This window comes from Rhea americana, unplaced genomic scaffold, assembly GCF_003343005.1.
Source record: "Rhea americana isolate MKP2758 unplaced genomic scaffold, rheAme1 scaffold_582, whole genome shotgun sequence".
Classification (NCBI taxonomy): domain Eukaryota; kingdom Metazoa; phylum Chordata; class Aves; order Rheiformes; family Rheidae; genus Rhea; species Rhea americana.
The window spans coordinates 76,843-79,291 of NW_028186737.1; the positions used below are offsets into that span (position 1 = coordinate 76,843).

Here is a 2,449-nt window from a genome sequence, read left to right on the forward strand (position 1 = left end):
GCGGGGGCGGCCGCGGCCCCGCCTCCTGTCCCCGCCCCTCCGCGGGTGCCCCGCCCCCCGCGGTATTAAAGGGCCCGGCCCCACGCGGCACCGCGCGTCCCTCTCACTTGCGRCTGCATCACGAGTCGGGCAGTGAGCGACATGGTGAGGTCGCGGGTTCGAGGCTGCCCCCCAACCCCGTGCGAGGGGGGCCGGCGCGGCTTCGCGGGGGGGGCAATGCAGGGTGCTCCTGTGGGGGGTGCGTGCGTGGGCCGAGGAGGCATGTGGGGGGCAGTGCATGGGCACTGCATGCCTGGGCAGTGGGTGGGTTGGGGGTTGAAGGGTGGCAGGGCTGCTGCATGCTCTGGGGCAGGGTGTGGAGCTTTTTGCATGGCTCATAGTAGTCTGCGGCCTTTGCATGCCCTGAGGCTAGAGCATGTGTGAGGCAGGGGGCTGGAGGGCTCCCATGTGCTCCAGGGCAGTGTGTGGGGCAGGGGATACCTTGGGCCTTTGTATACCTTAAGGCCATCATATGGGGCTGGGGTGTGGGGCCCCTCTGTGTCCCAGGGCAGAATGCAAGGCCCTTGCATGCCCTGAGGGAAAGGCAGCACGTGGGGAGGGGGGTGCAGGATCCTTGGGTGCTCCATGGCTAGGGCAGTGGGTGGGGCACCCTCACACATGTGGCCCCATCTCCCTATGGGCTTGCTAGTCTGGGTGCCCCTGCCTCAGTGATGTGCAGGACCTGCACCCTGGGGTGCTCTGCCGCTTGGTTTGGGAACACACATCTAGGGATGTACTAGATGGCTTGGTGTAGCCAATGGGTCCTAGCTAGATCCCAGGAGCTGCCTTGGGTCTCCATTTCCTGCCAGGACCTCACCTTTAGGCTATGCAGTCTTGTGGGGCTGGCTGCATATAAGCAGGGAGGAGAATCTGCCCAAAAAAGGTAGATCTGGGGGTGCTGGGATGACTCTGTTATTACTCAGGCCCTGGTAACCAGGCACGGGGGCTTCCCTTGCTGGGAGCTGAACCTGGGCTGTGGAGTTTGCACCCATAGCCAGGTGGGGGTGAGTCACAGCAGTGTCAGCGGTGTGGGGTGAAGGTGGGGGCCGGTCTCCACCCTGTTGTCCCTGCCCGGGCAAATCCAGCAGCAGCCAGCACTGCCGGCAGGCACGCCGTGCCGCTCAGTGAGCCGCCGTCCCCGTGCCGGGCGGTGGGAACTTGTGGGAATCTCGTCCCAGACTTTCCTGTGGGGTTTGGACAACTTTTTTCCCCGGCCCTTGGAGTTTGCTTGCCAACTTTGCTGGGCCGCGGCCAAGCGCCGGCGCCGCTGGGCTCGCACGCGGGGGCGGGAGCCCTCGCCGGGTGCCGTTCCCAGGAGCGGAGGCGGCCTGCGCCCGCTGGCGTCAGGCGTGCAAAGGTGCCGGCCACCCTCCGGCTCCAGCGCCGTCTTCTGACCGCGGCCCTCCAAGTCACAGCGCTCGCCGCTGCTTCTCTGGCAGTTTTTCCCGTGAGTCAGATGGCTGGCGCTTGCGGGTTTAAGCTGGCTTAAAGGGAAAAGGCCTTGTATCAAAAGAACAGGATTAGCACGGAGGCCGAATGAGCTCAGAGGGTTGCACAACCCCTGGAGGAGCAGGGATCAGGCAGTGAAAAGGGGGGTCTGTTTCCATGGGTCCCGTCAGGAATGTTCCCCGGCTCTGGGGCTGGCCTGTTCCCGTGTGAACGGCAGGGCCCCCCCGCGCTCCCCCGGCCGCCGACGGGGACCGGCCGCCTCGCACGTCCGCTGGAAGCGGCTCGGTGGTGCAAAGCAGGGCTGCGGCAAAGAACAGCCCCTCTCGGGGGGCGGCTGCTGCCCCGCCGTCCCGGTACGGGTGTGTGCCTGGATAACCCTGGATAAAACCCAGTTCCCACGCTGGGGCAGGGAAAGCGATGGGGGGCTGAGCCGGTTCCCAGCCGGCCCCGGAGCCCCGCGGCTTGGGGGGATGGAGGGGGCAGAGGCGCCCCARGGGAGCTGGAGCCCCAYGGCTCTCGTGCGTGTGCCCCGCAGCGCGAGTGCATCTCCATCCACGTGGGCCAAGCGGGCGTGCAGATCGGCAACGCCTGCTGGGAGCTGTACTGCCTGGAGCATGGCATCCAGCCCGACGGGCAGATGCCCAGCGACAAGACCATCGGTGGCGGCGACGACTCCTTCAACACCTTCTTCAGCGAGACGGGGGCCGGCAAGCACGTGCCGCGCGCCGTCTTCGTGGACCTGGAGCCGACGGTGATCGGTGAGCGCGGGGCCGGGCGCGGGGCGGGGGGCCGCGGTGGTGGCGGTTGTGGCGACGCTAACGGGGTGCCCGGCCTCGTCCCGCAGACGAAGTGCGCACGGGGACCTACCGGCAGCTCTTCCACCCCGAGCAGCTGATCACGGGCAAGGAGGATGCGGCCAACAACTACGCGCGGGGGCACTACACCATCGGCAAGGAGATCA

The 2,449-nt window shown here is 67.1% G+C and overlaps 1 protein-coding gene across 1 annotated transcript in view; it reads left to right on the forward strand.

Moving 5' to 3' along the window:
* The first annotated feature begins 69 nt into the window (after positions 1–69).
* LOC146587559 (tubulin alpha-1C chain-like) overlaps positions 70–2,449 on the forward strand; it is a 4,091-nt gene continuing 1,711 nt past the window's right edge. Inside the window, exons 1-3 of the mRNA XM_085319387.1 lie at positions 70–144; positions 2,024–2,246; positions 2,333–2,448. Coding sequence (XP_085175513.1) covers positions 142–144; positions 2,024–2,246; positions 2,333–2,448 — 342 coding nt within the window. The 5' untranslated portion in view covers positions 70–141. The remainder of the gene's footprint in view (positions 145–2,023; positions 2,247–2,332; position 2,449) is intronic.